Source organism: Lemur catta, chromosome 7, assembly GCF_020740605.2.
Source record: "Lemur catta isolate mLemCat1 chromosome 7, mLemCat1.pri, whole genome shotgun sequence".
Classification (NCBI taxonomy): domain Eukaryota; kingdom Metazoa; phylum Chordata; class Mammalia; order Primates; family Lemuridae; genus Lemur; species Lemur catta.
In genome coordinates this window covers 81,148,338-81,168,276 of record NC_059134.1, presented here as the reverse complement: position 1 = coordinate 81,168,276, position 19,939 = coordinate 81,148,338, and the positions used below count along the sequence as shown (strand labels likewise).

Genomic DNA, 19,939 nt, shown 5'->3' with positions numbered 1-19,939 from the left:
GAGAGTTCTGCAGTAGAAGGCGCTCAATAATGTTTGCTGAGCCCAATTAATAATATATGGTTGGCTGGCAAGAAGTGAGGGAGACACCAGGTCTGTGTGCTTGCTTTAACCTCTGAATTGAAGGGGCAGCTTAAGCTTTTCACTCCTCTGATTGTGTGTGCCGCCTGTTTGCAGTCACAGTTTTCTCAGATTACTCAGACGGAAGCTAGTCGTTTAGAGCCAAAATGGTAGATAAATGGGGCCAACACTTTAACTTACATCTGACCTATTTGTCACTTATTCCAATTCTTCTGAGCTTTCCAACAGCACAAACAGGCCACACCGACTAGAAATGACATTTCATCAGAAGGTGCTTTCTTTTTATTTGCAACTCAAATTATACAGGCATTTGTTTGACAGTCTTGCAAATTTCATGGAATTTTTATCCCCATTTCACCGGTCAGGAAGCAGGAATTCAGAGAGGGTACTTGCTCCAGATTACATAGCAAGTTAGTTGAAAGAGCCATGACTGGAACCCCTGTCTTCTAACTCCCGAGTCAATGTCTTCCTGTTATTCAAAGCCAGCCCACCCATATCAAATGCCATCACCCATTGCTTTTGTGATGGGTCCACTCAATTCTTTGGTGTCCACATTCTAAATCTGAAAAGTGGACGGAAGGTAAACTTTGTGGTGATGTGAAGGAGGTAATTGGGGAACACAAACCAAGAGGTTGGTGACACTAATATTCACAATGATGTTAACATTCATGATGATGAACACAAGGGTTATCATTTAATTCTTAGTAGAGAGCAGACTCTCTGCTAAATATTTTACATATATTATCACATTTAATCTTCACAGCAAACTTGTGTGGTTGGTATCCTTATCTCTATTTTATAGATGAGGAAACTGAGGTCAGGTGGATGAACTTGCCCAAGGTCACATTGCTAAGTAGAAAGCAGTTGGGAATAGAATCCAGACCTGTCTGACTTTTAACCCTGCTTACTTAATCATCGCACTACAAAGATCTGTTTATGCCACTTCAGCGTAGGTGACCTACGACAAGTCACTAAAATTCCCGTTTCTGTACCTTGTTTTCTCTACGATTAATGCCTTGTTCACCTCTCAGGGTTTTGGTGAACTAGTAAATGTAAGGATGATTTGTAATAAGTAAAGTGGTATGCAGATATATAATGTTACGTACATTTAAACTGAAATTTCTCAGTCAGATGACAGAAGTACACCACCAACAGAGTGGTGCCTGGCCCCAAGTAGGTGCTCAGTAAACATGTATTGAATTACTTGAACGAATATAAGACTTCAGCTGCTGAAGACGCCTTTCTGGTCCCGCAAGTGGAAATGGGGAGTAAAGAGAAAGAAGGTTAGCCCTATGTCAGCTTCCTGAGCAAAAGCCTCCCAAATCCACCAATTTCCCTACCCTTGGAGGAAACTGCCTTGTAGCCAAAGAGTAAAGTCTAAGTAGATACTGAATTCTCCAAATTCTTTCATCTGTGTTCCACCCGTACGGAGAGTTTCACAATGGATAATTTTTTTCTTTCCACATGATATGTAGTTGTTATAGAAAACATAAAAAATAATAGACAAATAGAAACAAAAGAAAAAAAATCACTCATAATCCCCCCCTCCCCCAAGGTAGCCATTAGGCATGTTGGGCTGTGTCTTTTTTTTCTAAGCATTTTTTACATGCTTTAATTTATGCTAATACTTTGTTTTTATGCTGACCATCAAGGAATATACATTTTCTCATGAAGTTGCAAACCCTTCATGAACACTGATTCTTAATTCAGCTGACAAATTCTTAAGCACTTGCTCTGTGCCAGGTGATGGGGACAAAGTGGTGAACCAGACTGAAGTCACTGAGCTTCCAATCTACCTTATGTTTAATGGCTGCACAGTATTTTATTGGCCACTTATCAATTATTCTTTTTGAGTCTATTTTTCAGGTAGCAGTGAAATCCTCCCCAGCTATCCGCCTTTGATGCCCCAGAATATCAAATAGTACACAAAAGAAACTAGCATTGGCAACATAAAACCAGCATTGGCACACACTCACACAGAATGCATTCTGAACTAAAACAATAAAATTGTGTATTATTCTCTATTTGGGGGCAAAGATTTCATCAGTCCATCCTTATTCATTAATATCAATTCTTGAGAGTTTACTAGGTAACCAGACAAATTCCAGCTAATCCTGAACCTACTTTTCCTCTTTTTCTTATCTTTTTTTGGAAATCTGAGTTAGCAAAACAGTCTCTACCTGCTTGGATCCCGTGATGCGGATGAAGGGTAGGAAGAGGGGAGAGGAGGCACAGGTGTTCTCTGCTGAGTTTCCCAAGCCCTTGGCAGTCTTCCCACCTCTTCCCCTGTCCGGTTCGTCCTGTGCTTTGGAGCCAGCCAGGCATGTGACACACATTGCCCTCGCAGGCTGTCTCTAGTAGGATGTGGTTTTATGTTTTGTGGTCCTGGTTTCAGCCGCAGAGTCCTATTAGGGAATGTATAGGAGGAAATGGAAGGACCCCCGCCCCAGTCCTGTCCCAGATGCCCCAGTCACTTCCCGACCTTGGGGCCAGCCTGCATTTGGAACTGCTGGATTAATCCTCACATCATTCTGATGTTCCCCAAGCTCCTCTGAAATTAGCTTATTTAGAAAAGAAGGCCAAAGAGTAAAGACTTCTGTCCAAGGCAACTTTACCTATGGAATGGCTGGCTGTGGATCTGTTCTGGAAACTGTATTCAGTTTTGTATTCTCAGCACCTACCTTGCCAGAACCCCACTCATCGTTGGCACCAAGGTGATGTCTGTTGAATGAGAATATGCCCCGGGAAGTACCTCACAGAGCCCATCCTTGCTGGGTGTTCAACCCAGTAACTGTGTACTTCACAAGGAAAGGGACAGGGACTCTTTATCCACGTGTCCCTATGGCCAAGCTTAGTGCCTGGCACGTACAGGGCATTCAGAAACCTTAGATGAAAAAATGAATGCTGCCTGCTCACACAATGGAATATCATTCAGCCATGAAAAGGAATGTGTTTCTAACATATGCTATGACATGGAAGAACCTTGACAACATCATGCTACATGAAATAAGCCAGACACAGAAGGACAATTATTGTCTGATTCCACTTACGTGAGGTATCTAGAATAGACAGATTCATTGAGACACAAAGTGTAACAGTGGTTACTAGGGGCTGTGGTGGGGGAGTGGGAGGTTAATGTTTAATGAGTACAGAGCTTCTATTCGGGGTAAGGAAAAAATTTTGGAGATGGATAGTGGTGATGGTTGCACAACACTGGGGATGTTCTTAATGTCACTGAATTATACACTTAAAATGGTAAATTGTGTATTATGTATATTTTACCACAATAGAAAAAGATGGCCACAAAACAGGAAATGAAAAAGACAAATGCTACTTTACTTCTACCTACTTCTCACTATCTATTAAGCCTCCCTTTCAAACCTGGACGATGGGGCTGTGGTGTCCTCTTTGGGAAATTCTCCCTGCCTGGGCTCGGACGTCAGTGCACATCCCACTGGGCGCTGCCCAGTTCAGGGCCTTTCCTCTCATCAGGGTCCCAGATCTGAGCAGGGCCGGCCCATATTCCAACCCAGGGCACCGTGGTACCTCATCCTCTGATTCCTCAGCAGCAAAACAAAGAGCCACTTCTGCAAGCACCAGGGCATGCCCAAAATCCGCTTCACCTGCCCACCGAGACAGAAGTCCTGCCATGGTCTTCCTCTCCCCTGTCAGCCTTGCTGTGCATGATGGATGGGCCCGGTCTCCCTCCCAGCCATATGGAAGGAGACGGATTGAAAGTATTCCTCTTCCTGCTATGAGCTTGTTTACAAGATTAAAGGAGGTATGCTTTGGAGGGCTGGGCGGACACTATTATTTTTAATAATTCAGAGCATGCCAAGTTCGAAAACAGGTCATGGTGTCTTTTGTTTCTTGGTTTCTAAGACAAATTCTGCTTACACCACCTCCTTCCCAGTAGGAGAAGGGAGAATGGGTAACAGAGGCTTAATCCTGACACTTGTTCTTTATTAGTTACAAAAAAGGGGGACACAGTTGATGTGTTTGTAAAGACTGCAGCGCGCTCTGCCTTGGTTTGAGAAGCCCCCGTGCTCAGCTCATGGGGCTCAGGTGACTACCTCAGGCACGATTTGTTCTTTTTCTGTCCACAACACACAGACCACATTATTCACCCAGGCCTGCCCTTTATCAAAACAGTATCTCTTTTCATCCCACGGACCTCATAATGAAAGACCAAGCTACAAAGTCAGAGTGAGGAGATGGGACTAGACAGCTGGTGAGAGAGAGGCCGGCACTGCCCTGTGCAGGCAGCTGAGCCCATGGTCGGAGCTGGGCAGGCTTCCCAAGCAGCTGCACAGGGGTGGACATCTTGCCCTGAAGTTAAGTTTGCCCTCCCTCTCCTAGCAATGCCAACTGGTGTGTGTGTCTCTCTGCTGCACAAGGTGCGAAGGTGCTAACGCAAGACATCTTTTTAATTGCACAGAAGAGTAACTTCCCAGCTGCCAGGTGGAGGGACTGGGGGGTGGTGGGGAGAAGGCTGCCTTCTTCAACAAAATCCAGAGCTAAGAAGGGAAAATGAGGCAGGGCGGGGAGGGACCAGGGGGCAGGTGTCTGCCTTTCATCTGGATATTCGGGACGACACATCTGGTGCCAGGGAAACTGCTATTTCTAACTGACGGAGAGGCTTTGCAGTCAAGGGAGGGCTGAGCTGTCAGGTGAGCTAGAGATCAAGAATTATCATGACAGCTTCATGGCATGTGAAAGGCGCTGTGAAGTGCAGTATGATTTTAACCAGCAGTGGTTAAATTAGCTTCTCTTGGACCTGGTGTGCCGTGCAGTCGGAGAGGGGCCGCTGGCGGCTGAGAGTGCCAGGCGTGAAGAAGGCTGCAATTCGGAAGGGCTACCATTTAGAAAAGAAAGTGTGTGTGAAAATTGGCTCCCACTTTCTGAGTTTTGCTTAATGGAGGTGCCAGGCAGCAGTGATGCATTAATTAGTAGCTTGTCAATTCCTCCAGCGAACCTCTCTGTGCCCCCTATTATAAATATTCCAAGGACCCAAAGTAACCCCTTCTCTGAACTTCCCCAATTTAAGATCTTGTCAAAATCTAACCACCTGTACTAGCAGGCTAAGCAGCCTTGACTAACCGGTTTGCCCCATGCCCTTGCATTCCACGGGATTGTCTATGCAAGACTGAGCCAGTGAGTGAGCGAGCAAGTGAGTGAGTGCCTTTCTGAAAAACTTCCACTCAAAAGTGAACCGAGGAAGTGCCTTTTAATAAGTAATCAGTCGGAGGAGATCAGGCTCTGTCTAGCCATCTAGTAATGCTAGCCTATTCATCGGGGACTTTTTCAGAAGTCCGGAGCAGGAGGGTCTATAATTTGATGAGCTGTTACTTGGGAAATTCTAGGAAGAAAAAATTTGACCAACTCTGTGTGTGTGTACATGTATATACACACATACATGTATATTGGTAATACATATCATATATACATTAAAAGCTACACGTTAACACTCTGTACTGTGCCAAAGATTTTACAGAAGTTAGCTCACTTTATCCACATAGGCAGATATTCTGTTGTTATTTGAAAGATGAGAAAACTGAAGTTCAGAGAAGTCAGTAAGTGACAGGTCTGGAACGTGAACATGGGTCTGTTTGACTCCATAATCCACGCTCTTAACCACTGCCTGCAAAATGAGAATGGCTAACTTTTACAACATCTCTAGGTCCTCATGGCACTAGGTGGCACCGCCAGCCTGCCACCTCCTAAGACTGAGTGTTATGTGAGTCCTTGTACTTTTCCCGTCACAGCTTCTGTGCAGAACCCCAGTGGAGCTGCCCCGGGGCTTCCAATCCTTAATGGCTGCAGAAGGCGCCCAGGACACCATATTAATAAGACCCAAGTCTTTGTGATGCAGCCAGCTGAGGACCTGTCTGTCCATTGAGATTTGTGGGCGCTGACCTGTAGCACCAGTAGCTCACCTGAGCACAACAAGCACCAACTTGCGTCTTCCAAATCCTGCTTTCCCAGGACCTGCCCAGCCCCCACTGGAGTTTGTAGGGGAGTAAACAGCCATTCACCTGTCTGAGCCACCCCAGATTTACGGCCCTGCCTGCACCACCACACTGTGTACTGCAAACAGAGATGACCTTTGCAGCGATTTCATTTCAACTTCCATACAGAAAACCTGTTTTGTATTGACATTGTTTGGAACAAATTCTGCCTATGTTAACTCCCTTGGCCCCTGCCCCTGGAATTCTACCCCAGAGAGGCCAAGTGCCTATAATTTCAAGAGCAAGGGGGAGGGTGCCTTGAAAGCATCCCCAGCTCCTACCCATCGGAGTCTTTGGTCTAATGGCTTCAGGCTGATGAAGTTGCTCCCCTTCCGTCCAGGGTTTTCTAATCCCTCCCTGGGAGGGGATGGGTTGCAGGCTCAGCTTGGCCCACTGGCAATAGGGTACTTGGTGGGACATTTTCTTACAAGTTGGTTCCCATGTGGTATTTGTTAGTCACAGCTAATTATTAAGTCCTTGGCCAAGGCAATAGACATTGTTCCCTTGGATTCCTCCTCCCCCCCTTTCCCCTGTCCCCCCTTGCCCCCCATTGCTACAGAACAAAACCCATTGTGAATCTCTGGAGGTTGGCCTTGCACATATTTTCCAATGAACCCCTGATGGGCTTGCTGCTGGGGTTTCGTGTTTCAGGTTGAAACTCAACTGCATAAAGCATTATTCACTGACGCTGACACGTTCAGCCTCCGCTCTGTACAGATACTTCTCCCACACTGGACTTGGTCCCTCACAGGCAATTTAGGTAACTCACTGAGAGCAATTCACAGCAGTTACTGAGAATATTGATAATCTGCACAAAATTATAAACTGTTAGGATATTTAGATCATAAAAGGTCATCAAGTGCCAGGTTTGGCCAGCTGTGCTCAGAGATGTAGAACAGTAAAAAGGAGGGGGCTGAGTGAGTGAGCAGGCTCTGAGTCCCTTCTTCCCAGTCCCGTGGCAAGAACCCCTTTGCATTTGCCTGCTTTGCATACTGAGCTTCTGCATAAGCTTTCTACAGCCTACAAGCACTCTTGAAATCCAGTAATTGAGTCCACCCACTGGTTCATTTCTCAGATGAGGAAACTCAACCAGTGAGATTCCTTCTCTTACTTATGGTCCAAATGAGCTGGTGGATTGATGCCAGAATGAGTTAGCACACACATCTCCCCATTTCTCTATGCCCCATATATTATGCCTTGCTGGGATAACTGTAGAGCATATCACTGGCCAGCTTTTCCCATTGCCTGTCACTGTCTTGTGGAAAGACCTTACCTAGAGGATATAGAGAAATGGAAAGTGCCCAGAAAGGCCATATCACACCATGTTTTTACTAAGGGCTACCTCGATTGCACAATTCCAAGGTACCTCCTGGAGTTGTGCAGTGCACACCCTAAGAAACTGTATGGAGCAGCCATGTTTTTACTTTACATATGTATGAGCCAAAGCTGAAATTGGGCTAGAAGGTTTTAGTCAGCATTGTGCAAGGGAAGAACACAGACTTTGGAGCCAGCAATCTGGGTTCAGATTTTGACTCTACTATTATTAATACTTACTGGTCCTGGGAACATGGACAAGTTCCTTGATATCACCGATCTTCAGGTTTTTAGCTTAAAATAGAGCTGATGATACCTAGTTTAAAAATTGCCATGAAGAATTAAATTCAATAATCTATGTAAAAGCTCCGTGTAAAGCATATCAGGGACTTAAATGTTCCTTTCCCTGTAACTTAACTGCACTCACTCTCGTATACATACAGATTTCAGTCAAAATAGAAGCCAGACATTTTTAACCTTTTACCCTTAACTTGGAAACTTCTGGATTTTGTCGTAAACTTAACATTAACGGAATGAAATTTGGGGTATCTACAGACCATGAGTTTGTCTTATCTTTTACAGAGCACTTATAAAACAGCATTTCCTGGGGGAATATGACTGTGGGGTTCCAAGAGAAAATTCTACATGGGAAAACTAGAAAGACTGAAAAAATTTAAGTCCTGTTCCTTTGACTCTGGAAGCCCCTGGGTGTCTTTAGGGTTCAGAGGCTGACTGTTCTCAGAAAGACTGACAGTGAAATCAGAGCCCCTCACTGTACCAACTATTTGGGTGTATTTGGAACTCTTTCAAATCCTTCTTTATTGGCCATCCAGACAAGAACCGTAGGCCCAGAAGCTTGTTTTCAATATCTAGGAAAACAGATGTTTTTGCTTATTTTTGTCTCTGTCTCATTTTGGCTGAAATGCTCACAGAATTTTCATTGGGTTTTGAAATTGCCTTTTTGTTTTCTTCTTACTTTTAAGACAAATCTTGGAAGAGGGTCACTGTAAAATTAAAGAGAAGGATGAACATCCCAAACTAGGAAAGCTCTACTTTAGATGCTAATGAAAATGTCTAAGAACCTGAGAGCAGGGAGTCTTAGAAGACAACAGAGTAAGACTGACTAGTCGCACTCCATAAGGGTCTAGCTGGCATTATCCCCAGGCCTGAGAGGCTTCGCGCCTCCACGGCCGACTAGGGTAAGACAGCGAGCGCTGCCTTCTCCTCAAAGGATTGCAAAAGCATCGCATCTAGCTGAGCAAGACAGCGTGGCTTGGAGGGGCTTTGCTGACTGAGCACATGCACCAAGTAAAGCCCACAGCCACACACAGTCCCTGTATTCTATAGCCAGCTCAGGCATTGTAGGTACTGGATTAGTTTTCCATTTCTGCTGTAAATCACCACAAATTTAGTGGTTTCAAACAACACATATTTATCTTACAAATAAGTTGGTCAGAAGTCTGACATGGGTCTCGCCGGACTAAAATGCAGATATCAGTAGGGCTGCATTCCTTTCTGGAGGCTCTGTGGGAGGATTGGTTTTCTTTCCTTACCTTTTACAGCTTCTAGAGGCTGCCCACATGCCCTGGCTTCTGGTGCTCTTCTTCCGTCTTCAAAGCAACAGCAGGCTGAGTCCCTCTCACACTGCATCACTCTGATCTTTTCTTCCACCTCCTTCTTGCACTTTTAGGGACCCTTGTGGTTACATCGGGCCCACGGGGATAATGCAGGATATGCGCCCTATTTTATGGTCAGCTGAATTCCATCAACAACCTTAGTTCCCCTTTGCCACATATTCACAGGTTCCAGGGATTAGGACATGGACATTTGGGGGGGGGCATCACTGCCTACCACCGGCACACTACATACAATGGTTGTATGTACTAGAACTCTTTTAGTTTAAGAAACAAGACCTAACTCAAGCTAATAAAAAGAAAAGGACCTTATTGGCTCTTACATTTGGAAGGAAAAGTTCAACTGGCTTCAGGCACAGCTGGATCCCTTTGTCCAGCAAAATCATCAGAGCCTTGTCTTCCTTGTCTTGGGTTTCTTTGTGGTGGTTTGACTCTCAAGCAGGGGCTACTCGCATGATGGCTAAGCTAGCTCCCAGGCGATTCCAGGCTTACATAGGTCTTGAGATTCAGGTATCCCAGAGAGGAAACCATGACCTCTTTTTGGGTAGCACCAGCAAAATCCTGAGGGTGACCCTCATGGAGCCAAGTTGGGTCATATGTACCTCCCTAAGCTGATCACTGTTCAGGAAGTTACAATACTTGCCTCATCCTAGAGCAGGGATGGAGTCAGCCTTACCGGAAGCACAGGTACTGAGTGGGAGAAGGAGTGGTCCTCCAAAGGAAATTCAGGTGTTGTCACCAAAAGAAGGGAGAAACATTTGAAAAGGCAGACACAAGGATCCACTCCCCCATGTTATAACTAGATTTCAGGACCATGAAATTGATATGCTATTTCAGTTTAGAGCTTACTTGGCTTGAAGCAACAAGATACTTAAACTTAAAGCATACAGAAGTGTCTCACCCAGTGCTAAGTTAATTCAGGTAGTATATAAGAAGAGGGATTGCTTGGTGACCAATACAGGTTTTTGAACCAGACTTTGTGGGATTGTATCCAAAGTATTAGTTGTGTTTACCTGACCGCTCTCTGCCTCGCTTTCCTTATTTATAAAGTGGGGATGATAATAGTACCCACCTTATGAGTTTGCTATGAGGTTTAAATATGTTAATACAAATAAAGTGCTTAGAGTAACACCTTGACAAAGAGTAAGCAGTAAATAAACCATAGCTATGATAATGATCACTCTTATTATGTTATTGTTGTTGTCACAGGTGAGCACCCTGAGCATGGCTTAGAGACTTGGAGAGTGGTTAGGAAGCAAGTCAGATACTTTCTCTTCTGTCTGTGGCCACACAGTCTCTTCTCTCTGGAACTTTCTCTCTCAGCCACCTCAGTAGGAACTGAGGTTTTCACCTGTAATGTGGATTTTCATGTGACTTTCAATTGCCGTCCTTCTACCTCTGGCCTTGACTATGTGTCCACCACCAAACGAAAGCTGTGTCAGTGTTTCTGAGTTCAGATTCTTGAGAGAATCTGATTGGTGTGGCCAATGACTGTCTCTAAGAGTGCACTCTGTTTGATTAGCTATGACTGGCAAGGTTAGGGTCCCCTTGTACAAAGGGTCACCTCTTTCACTTGGCATGGAAGGGGCAGGTTAAGCTGAAGGGGAAAGTTGGGCTTAGCAGGAAAACTGATTTGTCTTTTACACGTATGCCCTAGCAAACTGGAGTTTGCACACAGAACAAAAGAGAATGGTTTCAAAGGATGCTGGTTATATCTAGATGTTTGGGACTAAGACAATACTGGGAACTGCTTAGATCTAATGTGATTTAGCCTATAATATTGGTAGAGAAAAATCAATCATTCTTCCATTACCTGTATTATAAACAGTAGAGACCTGTTCATCTCTAATGAGAAATGCTCCTGGCATGGACAAAGACTCCCTTCCCTTCTCCATAGAGCATCAGCCTCCGAAACTCTTTCCCGGAGCAGAAGTTCCTGGGGTGGTGAAATGCTCACGTTCATTATCAGAGGAGAGGATTCGAGAGTGACTAGGGATGTCCCCCACATCTTCTCTTTGGTGGCAGGAGAAAAAAGTCCACATTTGCTTTTTGTTCACTGTGCTCCTTCTCACATTTCAGAGTCCCCATATTTTTTTCAGAAATCTCAGTCCAGGGTATTCAAAACATCTCAGTGGACAGAGGTTTCTGCCTCTGAGCCCTTGCCCTTTTCTCCAAGGACTTTAGTAAGCATCTTTCTGGTGCAGTAGTTCCCTAGTGATGGGGAGGAAGAAGGAGTGCTGCAGAATTTCTTAGCTCTGAGGCACTACAGGAAGGGTGGAAACGCTTTGGATCCAGGCTGGGTATCTGAAGAAGCACTGAGATTTGGGGGAAGACAAAGCATTGTCAAGATTTTGATAGAGGCCTGCTGGGACAGTCTCCACTGTAAAGGCTCCTGTGCCCCTTTCTAGTGGAACAATTCGTAGGCTTCACGCTTGCTTTCACATGGATCGGTTTTGAAGCAGTCAACAAAAAAGCATCCCGCTGCCAGGGCCAACCATCAAAAAGAGAAAAGAGAGCAATGCAAACCGTGGGGGAATGTGTGAGAGAGAAATATTGCAGAGCAGAGACGTGGCTCTGCTGGCCTGATACCATGTGCATTATCTCCCCCAAAGGACCCCGTGGTTTAATGGATGGGGCTTTAACCTGCCCAGAGGTCAGTCTCTGCTGGACAAGTGGAACCTCATCCCAGAGGGCATCGACATACTCATGACACATGGACCTCCTCTAGGTAAGTGAAGCAAAGGTTGTGCTTTGTCATCCGAGAGGCCTTTTTTCCAAGCATAATGAATAATACTTCAGGGACATAATCATTTTCCTCCAAAAAAAAAAAAAGTGAATGCAAAAAGAAAAGTCAATGTCTTTAAAGAAACCCAGTATGATAATTAAACTCAGCAGTTCTGCTGGGCTTACAGGTGTTCTTGAAATTAAATTTTTTGATTTAGTTGAGTCAGGGAAAAATCAAATGAGTATGGCGCACCACAGTCTTTTGAGCTCTTGATAATTTATTTTAAGAACTGTATTCGCTTTGGAGTAAAGGGGGTGGGGTGCGGGATGGAGGGAAGCTACAGACCTCCCAATCACAGGGCTTTTGAATGGCAGTGAAATGATGGAAATTTTTGTTCAAAGGGGCTCATTTCCTTTTTCCATATAATGTTGGAACCTGGGGGATCTTTAAAGTTTAGCATTTGAGCTGATTATTTGAGAAAAGAATCTTTTATTTTTAAGCTAATGTATTTCAGTAAGGACTTATGTTGAAAGTTACTTTAGGATACTCATTCTATAGGCACATTGAGTCTGCATCCAGGCTTATATTGTCTGTATGCTTCAAAGCTACACTCTGGTGACCCAGATTACGGGTCAGAAGATGATTATTTGACTTGTTATCTTCTAATTATTCAGGAGCTTATATCTGTTTGGCTTAGGCACAGAACATTTTTCAACCATGACTATCATGGACCCCTCATCTACTCAGTACTCATTTTGCCGGGATACTTCCTGTCCAACTAAAGTGTGCTCAGGAAATTCAGATATTTCACTTTTAATAGAGGAATGTTCTCTTTGTTCTATCTTCCTTGTTTTTTATTGTGCTATAAAACACACAACACAAAATCTACCCTCTTAATGAATTTTTGAGTGTACAGTACTAAAAGAGATTTTTTTCTTTTTTTTTTTCTTTTTTTTGGTCATATTGGTTTGGAGAGAGGGGGAAATACTTAACACAAATATAAATGATTGCTACAATTTTTCCTGTGGTTGGGGGCTGTTATCCATGTCACTTCCTTCATCTGTCAGCCTGAGACATAAAAAATTGAATATTCTCCTAGCATTTTGGGAGATCAAGGTGGAAGGATCACTTGAGGCCAGAAGTTCAAGACAAGCCTGGACAACATAGTGAGACCCCGTCACTACAAAAAATAAAAAAATTACCTGGGTATGGTGATGCACGCCTGTATTCCCAGCTACTCAGGAGCCTGAGGCAGGACAATCACTTGAGCCCAGGAGTTCAAGGTTATGGTGAGCTATCACACCTCTGCACTCCAGCCTGAGCAACAGAGCAAGACCCTGTCTCTAAAAATAAAAAATTAAAAAAAGAATCAAATACTCATCCCCTAATGCAAATTTAATCTTTGTAGATACTTTCTCCTCCAAGCCACTTGGTGCTGCCTTCCTTCCCTTACAAAGGAAGTGGTCCCTGTAGAAGAGGGGACCAGGGGGGAGGCAGGGTGGCACCTTTTAGTGATAAGGGAAGAAAGAGAAGGGGGGCCAGTTCTGTTGCAGACGTGGGATTTGTACAGATTTGGACAAGATTAGCAATGACTGCTTTCTCAACACTTTGGAATCACCATCCCCATGCTTTTTTCTCTTCCCAATAGCACCCCATCCCATGTCTTAAAAGATTATACTTGCCAACAACATTTGTCAAGTCATAATTAAGTTCTCTATTTTACAACCATCAGACTACCTAAATCATTAAATTGCTAGCTAAATATTCTGATCCGTATGCGTTACCCAGTGAGAGCACCCAACAGAGCAGCCTATTTGGGTGCAGGCATGGATTTCCCCTGGGCTGTTTTTATTTTAAGGGACTTGGACATCCTCAGCATAGGACATTTACACGACTGGAATATTACTTGTAATATAACTTCCAATAGAACAATCAATTCAAAAATTTTATCAAGTCATTAATGTTGGTATAGAAGCAAGTGATAGTAATAGCAAGTCTGAATTCTAGACTCCAAAGAATTCAGGCATCAGGCATCCCGGGAACTCTTAATAAGGATGCCCTCTTGGTGGTAAGGAATGAACCAGAGTGTGGCTGTGTGTAGCAGAGTGCAGTCTCCATCAAGGAGTTCCAAAATAAAAGGTCGGGCACGTTTTCATAAGGTAACATTGAACCTAAGTTAATACAGTTATTGGGATTCTTACAAAAATGCTGTATTGGGAAGAGGGCCATGGAGATTGGCCTTGAATTCTTTCCTACTGCTGAGGGCAGCCCCAGTGCTGTGAGACTTTACTATCATGGTATGAGCAAGATGCTTTTTCAGGGGCCTGTGTATGAAATGGAATCATTTCCCCCTTCAAGAAAAATCCACTCATAGAATAATATGCCCATCACTGTGGATTAAGGAGTTTTTTCACTAATTAAAAAAGTTTTGAAAACGCTCTCTAGATTTTTGCTAGGGCCCTCACTTTCATCTGTCTTTCCCAGACTCTCTGGTCACTCCCTGCACCCCAGCTAACAAGTCTTCACGGAGACACTAAATATGATTGCCTAGCATTTGGCCCAACAAAGTATAAAACTGTTCCTTTCTGCCCAGTCATTTCTAAATAGTAGAAATACCCTAACGGAGCTATGGAATGGATTTTCATAGGTTACAATTTAGCCTTGTGTCCCACCTGCCTCTTTTATGCCCCATCCTGCTGAGGCGAATGGATTCCATCCCAGCCCATAATCATCCAGATAGCTGACTTTTGCCGTAATTGATGTCAGTTTTTTATGGATTTTCTGCATTAAGCGAAGAACTAAGTGGCTTTTACTTTAAAAGTAGTCAATTAGCCCCAGCTTGCTGGATGCCACCATAAGGTCACATTGTTGCCTATTGCTGGAAAAGAGACTAGAGGAAGAACCTGGCTTTCCAAAGCTGTGGTCATCAGGAGCCACCAAGGGGGTAAGAGTTGCTGTGTCTAAAGAGAGTACGGTATCTTGTGGGCAGCTTACAGGACAGCCCCCTCCCGGTCCTTCTTCTTTGAACCATCTTGGAAGTAAACTGCCATAAGAAAGGTATAATAAAAAAGAAAAAGTAACTGAATTGAGGGAGAAAGAGATATTATGGAACTGCCGGGAATAAATGTCATTGAGCCCATGAAGAAGATTTGAAACCCGTAGCTGAATAAATCAAATCCCCCACAGGAAAAAAAAAATTGTTAATTAACAGGAAGAAAAAAATGGAAACCAAAAAAAAAAAAAAAATTCAAGAACTTAAAGAAGACAAAGTGACGAGTGAAAAGTTTCTTAAAAGCCATTGTGAGCTTTAATGGAGAGGCTAGGATTACAGGTAATGTAATAAACCTTCCGTGAGTTATGGCTTACTGAAAGTCTAAATGAAACCTTACCTGAAGAAAGAAAATTAAGTGTATTGATTGCATTTTGCCCTTAGGTTTTCGAGACTGGGTTCCAAAGGAGCTTCAAAGGGTGGGCTGTGTGGAGCTGTTAAACACGGTCCAGAGGCGAGTCCGGCCCAAGCTCCATGTGTTTGGTGGAATCCATGAAGGTAAGAACAGAAGAAAGGAATTCGCAGCGTGTTATGTCATGATCCATGATCTCATTCTATAAGAGGAGACCTTAGCTAAACTGGGAATAATTGGAGCAGAAGTTTTCAAACTTTTTAGCCGTGCAATCCTTTTATAAAACAAAATCTTATAAGAAATTTCTGCATATAAAGCTGATAAATATTTTATATGGAACTGCTCTCTTGTAAGCAGAGTGGGGAGTGGGAGCCACATCTGGCCCACCTTCCCGCAGCCCTTCCCCCTGGCAGCTGCTGGAATCTCAGGGCTGTAATGAGGAATGTTTGATACCCATTGCAGTAAAGCGACCCCGAGGTACGTAAGGATGAATTTTCTCCTTAAGAGAGTTCGAAGAAATGGCTTGGATATTAGAAGCTATTTAAAGCTTCTACAGTCCCTTCCTACCTATAAATGTTGTGTTTCATATGGAATACACACAAAGACTCAGGAAGACAAGGCATTCTCTGAAAAATAACTCTGGACGTGCAATGAAAGATATCTAACAGAAGTGGCAGGAACCTGCACGTTTGCAGGTAGACGTTTTCTTACTAACCTCAGAAAACTATTTCAGACTTCTCAGAAATCATCAGAGCTATTAGCACAGACTGAGGTTAAACAGAATAATTAAATCTCCTCTAAATGGGAACTGGTCCAGTTGCCGTTTTCTGCCTTTTAAGGTAAGCTGAGTCAGGTTCACAGAACCTGAAAGCCTCCCAGGAACCTTTAGCACTCTGGGTTTTCTCTGTCTGCTTTTTTTGAAACTCGGGGTAACTGGGCTTTTGGACAGACACAAAGCCCTCTTTGAGCAGGCCTTGGGCTTTCTGACCCTACAAGACTTGCAGTTGCACAGGCTTGTGTGCAATGGCTGTGTTTACGTGGGTAGCTGCTATATTCTCTCCAGCTCATGCTAACGGCTGCTCTCTAAAGTTATTTATGAATCTGCAGTCAAGTTGAGGTGTTTAAGGCTATGTGCCTGACGAAGCAAAAAACAAAGTTTGCTTTTCAAAGCCCACAAATCCAGTGGCTTCCTGGTTAGGCGGGTAATAAAGAGCATATTGAAAATCATCCTACTGAGGCCAGAGAAAATTCAGCTTGCTCCAAGAGCAGGTACCAGCTGCGTGGGTGGAAAGCAGGGTGCAGCTCCCAGAGAGAGGATCCAGCCTGCCTTGACTTTGAGCTGTACTCCCTGAAAAGGAGGGCACTTCTCTAAGGTAGGATATGGGGGAGAGGGTGTGGAAAGGGGACACCGGAGAGGTGGGAGCTCATATCTAAATAGCATTTCTGGGGGACCGTTATCTTGAAAACAGGTCAGATTTCCTGGAGCATGCCTATGAGTTTGCATTTCACCTTTTTTTAAATCGTTAATTAGATTTAAACTAGCCAGACAATTGGGGAATTCCACCGAAGCCCCCAAATAATAAACTTGCTTAAAAGAGAGGAGATCATATTCAAATAAACTTGTCTCGCTTTTATTCACTTAAGACAGCTGAAGAGGGCAGGAAAAGGGCAGATACCAACCTCTTGATGGAGAGAGATAACAAGACTTTATGACCCCTGAACTAAACAGTGCAGATTTTAAATGCCTCTTTTCTTTTCTTAAGAGATTTTTCCATTGACCCTCATTAAGCTCTCCACGGGCTTACTTAGAGAAATTTTAGCAAATGGGAGGAAAAAAGCTTTTATCAGTTATTTCTGTAAGTCCTGGTAATTTTATTTTTTCACAACTATATTCTGATATGCCATAAGAGCCTGATTCCGACATAGAATTACCAACTTAGTTGCAGAGACTGTAAGGCACATACAAGGTATCCAAGGAAATGTGCACACTTGCAAACGTGCTAAAAATTTCAACATATTAAAAATTATAAAAGGAACCTCCTGTATGCTGAAGACCTAGGGAAACTTTCTTAGCTTTCGTCCAATAAGTCATGAGAGGTTTATATTGTATATGGGAAGTGTTTTTGCTTGATCTAGTGTCCAGGTAAGTTTAGGAAACAGTAATGTTTCTACAATGCGTTGGACATTTGGTTAGTTGACACTTTCGAATGAAATGGAACTCAGCATTAAAGCCACACAATTCAAATAAGATAAAATAAATCACTATGGTTCACTTTCATGAAGGCAATCTAGAGATTATTTCATAGATAAGTAAGCTGAATATCCACATCTATCAACTCGCAATGCAGTAAGTCCCTCCTCTCCTGTCCCAAAGCCCATTTGGAAATTTGGCTGTGTTTGCCCCTGAGGAACAATTCTTATGTTATTCATTTCATTCGCTAGAACTCAATAGTTAACACAGTACTTTGAAATGAAAATCCTATTTAAAAAAGGGGGAAAAATGTTTTTCTTTATTCTCACTAATTAACAAAATCACAGCCTTTTCCTCCACAAGTTTAGCATTTAATAAGGAAAAAAAAAAGTCACTCTTTGTTGAAGGAGACCCTTTAATGAAAATAGAATAAAATTGGGCGATAGCTTCTGAAAGTCATCATGTCCAGGAAGGCTCAACTGAATTTCATCTCCGTGCCCACTGATGAAGGTTTTAATTTTTGTTTGTTTTCCTTGCCTGACAGCGTTACATTCCATCACTATCGTTTGTATATGTTACAGTAAATGTGACGTTCTCTCCCTACAGGTTATGGCATCATGACCGACGGTTACACAACGTACATCAATGCCTCAACGTGTACAGTCAGCTTTCAACCGACCAACCCTCCAATTATATTTGACCTTCCAAACCCACAGGGTTCCTGAAGCTCTAAATGCTCTATTGGAATGTGAGGGAAGGTCTATAAACTGCCATTTTTCTAATTATAAACTTACATTCTCTTACTTGTTTATTTCCAAATCCTGTGAGTTCTTTTTGTAAATTGTTGGAACACAAACGATGCTAGAGGTTGTGCTTCTTCTTTATTTTTTTTTTTAAATGGGGCATCCATTTGAAATCAAAGGAGCATTGTGAATTTGTAAAATGACTTCTGTTTTCTCAAAGGCCATGCCATTGTAAATTGTTAGTGTTCGCCAAAGGACAGCCAAGCTTTCTTTTAAAAAGTGATAAAAGTCTTATTTTAATATGCTTTAAGCTGGAAGAAAAAAAAAGTAAGAAACAGGTAGACAGTGTTTTAAAAACCAACCCGGATTTGCACAACTGTTGTTTAAGAGTATTGTTTGAAGTATTTTAATTTTTAATGTTTTGTTGTTGTTGTTTTCTTGGTAATGCTTTTTTTCTTTGCAGACGTGGCCCCGATTTATAGCAATCTTCTCAACAGGAGTAGACACGGAAAAGTCTTCTCTTCACGCTCTCACTATAAAGAAAGCTGTGTCAAGGGAAGAAAACGGCCCTCGTTTAAAGGATGGCCTAGCTAGTGAGATTCATATCGTGCTTATGCAAGATCTCATTGTTTTTTTGTTTCTTTTAAATTATTTTAGCTTTAAAAATACAGAAATGGAATCTGTCAAGAGCAGGTATTTCATACGGTTAAAAAAATGAGCGTGCAGACTCCTTTTCAATATGGGTTTATATATATAACTATTTTTTGTGTATTATGACTAAGGTAGGAGTTTAATATTGCCAAGGACGGTGCAACTGCAAAGGGATGCTGTGTAGCAGCACATCAGAATTCTGGAGGAACTGACACATTTTCTCAGAACTCAAGGTCTTAAAGAGCTTGAGTTAAATCTAGGTACAGTTACAGGCGTGTATAGACTTAAATGGATGCAATGGAAGCTAACTAAAATAAGGCTTAGTTGTCCTTTCTATTTAAATACCCTGAATTGTCTTCTTACTTCCTCTCTCCCCTCCCATTTTGCACTGTGTGTCGATGCAATCTTCGCTAGCACAAAATATTGTCGCTAATAGTCATTTCTGTTTTCCCATTGTAAATGCTGTTGAGCTTTATTCTATTTTATGTTATCTTGTTAATGAAATTTAGGAAAGCAGTTGTTTCTTTAAATTTATTGTGATATTCTATATCTAGCGGCCTTTATATGCAAATAAAATTGCAAGATTTTTAAATCCGTGCTGTTTGGAGGGTTGGCTGGTGGGAGGATGGTATTTTCGTCCTGGGGAAGGGGGGACTTATTCATATGCGACATCACTAATCTCTTTCAGAGGAATTAGAATAAGTGACATTTTTTTTTCTAATTTTCAATAAATTTTTATTACCCACCATTCATGGGCTGGCAGGTCGATCAATAAGGCACTCAGTGCACTCTTTCCTTCCATCATGCTGTCATCTGTCTTGCCTGAGATTTCAGAGGGTGAAGATTTCATCTTTGGCCATTGCAGTTGCTACAGGAGCAGAGCGACTGTGCAGTCAAGGCTCCGGACGCTATTTGGGTATGTTTGTGAGAGTGACTGCAGAGAAGCAGCGGAATGTGCAGAGTAACCACTGCACACTGTCATTTGTCCCCAAGAGCAGTCACCGCCTTCCTCTCACTGGTCTTTTTAATGATGCCACCACTAAATGCTGTGGCCACCAGCGGGGGGTAGGCAGTGGAGTGGGGAAAACTGTGTTTTGTTTGGTTGTTTTTTTCCTCTCTGGAAGAACCACTGAAGAAAAGCAGCACGATCTTGAATCTGCAATGTATCCCCCAAACCTCCATCCCAGCGCCAGC

The 19,939-nt window shown here is 42.9% G+C and overlaps 1 protein-coding gene across 1 annotated transcript in view; it reads left to right on the top strand.

The window, feature by feature from the left end:
• The window catches only part of MPPED2 (metallophosphoesterase domain containing 2), a 167,128-nt gene extending 147,791 nt beyond the window's left edge, over positions 1-19,337 (top strand). Inside the window, exons 5-7 of the mRNA XM_045557714.1 lie at positions 11,647-11,762; positions 15,193-15,306; positions 17,958-19,337. Of these exons, the coding sequence (XP_045413670.1) occupies positions 11,647-11,762; positions 15,193-15,306; positions 17,958-18,076 (349 nt within the window). The 3' untranslated portion in view covers positions 18,077-19,337. The remainder of the gene's footprint in view (positions 1-11,646; positions 11,763-15,192; positions 15,307-17,957) is intronic.
• The last annotated feature ends 602 nt before the right edge of the window (positions 19,338-19,939 follow it).